This window comes from Clytia hemisphaerica, unplaced genomic scaffold (genome assembly GCF_902728285.1).
Source record: "Clytia hemisphaerica strain Z4C2 unplaced genomic scaffold, Clytia hemisphaerica genome assembly, whole genome shotgun sequence".
Lineage (NCBI taxonomy): Eukaryota > Metazoa > Cnidaria > Hydrozoa > Leptothecata > Clytiidae > Clytia > Clytia hemisphaerica.
The window spans coordinates 564,394-566,716 of NW_027104115.1; the positions used below are offsets into that span (position 1 = coordinate 564,394).

Sequence of the window (2,323 nt, forward strand, 5' to 3'; positions counted from 1 at the left end):
AAAATATCTGACAATAAAATCTTCTGTTGCTTCTTGGAGGGCCTCCAGTGCTATTGTTTGTATGCGGAGATGTTCTGCACCAGCACTGCATAAAAGTTCTTTAATTAAACGACAAAAACTCAACTTAGGTATAAGATTAAATGTGGTCCGTTGGTAAAACCGAATTTCTCCGACAGTTTTAATTAACGATTGCTTCATTCTCCTTAAAGAATAAAACGAGTTAAAAGTACACAAGTAAATAACGTAGAACCCAAGAGATAAAAACACCCCCTTCTCACAGATCCACTGGAAAAGTTGGCAAAAATATCGTCCCGGTGAAAAATTATCCTCCAATTTTTGTCCTCAGTGAAAATAATCAAATAAACCAATCCTCACTGCAAAAAACTTTACTATTTTTCCCATTCCTCACTGAATTTTATGAGGCTGAAAAATCCTACCGGATATGTGAGAAGGGGGTGTATAAAACATGGATTTGAATGTGGAGGAATCCCCTTTTATTTTCTTTAGAAGATAAATTATACGAAGGAAGAGTTGTAAGAGGTATCAAAGTGTAAACTTATAAATCTTTATCTTCAAGATTAGTTCTGTCACCAATTCGTCGGTCTGGTAGTTAAGATTTTTATAATTATCGGCTGTGATTTTAAGAATATGTATTGGTTTCCAAGAGAATAGAAAAATAATGTTACCTTTTCTTTTCTTTATTTTTTCTCTTCCTCGATGATTTCTTTGATTTCTCGTATTTTTGTTTGGTTTTGTTGGTAGATTTGAGCAGCGTTGCAAATGGTGTTTTGGTGCAAGTTTGATACGGACCATATTTATTAATCAATTTGTTGTAATTGCTAATGAAAGTGTATGAAAAATAATGCATTTTTAAAGGAGAGGAAATGGAACGAACACAAATTGTTGTCTTTGATACTAAGAACAACATTGTCGGGCTAGGACTATTAAACGTGATGAACGAAAAGGTACATGGAGAAATTAGAATATTTTGAAGCAATAGTTCTGATCTTAAATTATCTAATTGATCGAAATGCTTTGTAAGAAGAGGCGAAAACTTCACGCAATAGAATGAATACAAAATTGCTCATGAGACTGGAGTATTCCAGTATCTATCCCTACCGATCTATCTATATCTATTTCGATTTAGAATAATCAGTTACATACAGTGCTAAGAATCTTAATCAAAACTATTAATACAAAGCGCTAGAATGGATAAGTCTAAACAGGGGCAAATAATTGAAAACACAAGTTTGAATTGACCTTCATAAACCTTTAAAAGTTAAATCCTAATGATCTAAAATTCTAATAAATCCTGAAGTGTAGTTTGACTACAAAATAAAAAGTTATGGGTGCGCGTTCTAAAGGTGCCTAAAATAAATTTAAAAGGTGCTGTTGTCTGTCTGACATTTTTTTACGTTTTGAAACAAAAATCGGACGGTGATAAACTCCCCGGACGTTTATTAATTCTTTCGGTTTTTGGGAAGGGGGGGGCTCTGAGATAACAGTGTTAGTTATTGTATTTTGAAAATGCGATTTAAAAAGGAACTAAAAATAAAAAATTTTGGTCTATAAATGCTGTAATAAATTAGAATGCTTAAAATGATAGAAAAAAATCTGCATTAATCTAAAAAACAAAAACTAGAAATCATTCAATCCTAGACTTGTATCCATTAAAAAGTTTCTTTTGTCCAAACTTGAAAATTTGGATCATCCATACCAAACTCAACCCATAAAAAGAAAATCCACAAACTTTCATGAATAGTGTAGTTTCAGTGGCGTGGTAGAGATAATACGCCACTACCGTACCAACCACCGTTCGAAGGATGAAAAACAAGACAAAAAACACCAAATCATTAATAAAACCAAATATGCTTTGATAATTCCCTGTTTCTCGTAAAAACCAACGTATCTGTAGAAAGGGATTAGTTAATTCAGAGCCCCACGTGGTTAGCAACACTTCAGAGGCTGAATGTTGCGTCCACAGGCTGATCAACATGGAAGTGATACTAATGGCATGATGTATGACCATTAACACACCTTCAGTGCGCATGTACAAACACCACGTGATCTCAAAAATAAAATAACCAGCCGTTAAACATAACACGAGGTTTTGGTGATGTGTGTTTAAGAAGCCCATTGTGTCAAAGGGCCATGTTTCAAAGTACGCTGTGTATTCTGCAGAACGAACGATAGCCAAAGCATGTGTGAGAGAGACCATACGACTGATCCATTCTGCATTGTATTTTTTGCGAAACAAAAAGTACAACAAGAAATAATATGCTGACCAGATTGCAGCGAAGAATAGAAGTGCATTATAGTACAT

General features: G+C 34.1%; 1 protein-coding gene across 1 annotated transcript; it reads right to left on the bottom strand.

Moving 5' to 3' along the window:
- Nucleotides 1–1,645: 1,645 nt before the first annotated feature.
- Nucleotides 1,646–2,323, bottom strand: LOC136813468 (TLC domain-containing protein 5-like). The gene has a single exon (XM_067069987.1). The coding sequence runs from the start codon at nt 2,321–2,323 to the stop codon at nt 1,646–1,648; it is 678 nt and encodes a 225-aa protein (XP_066926088.1).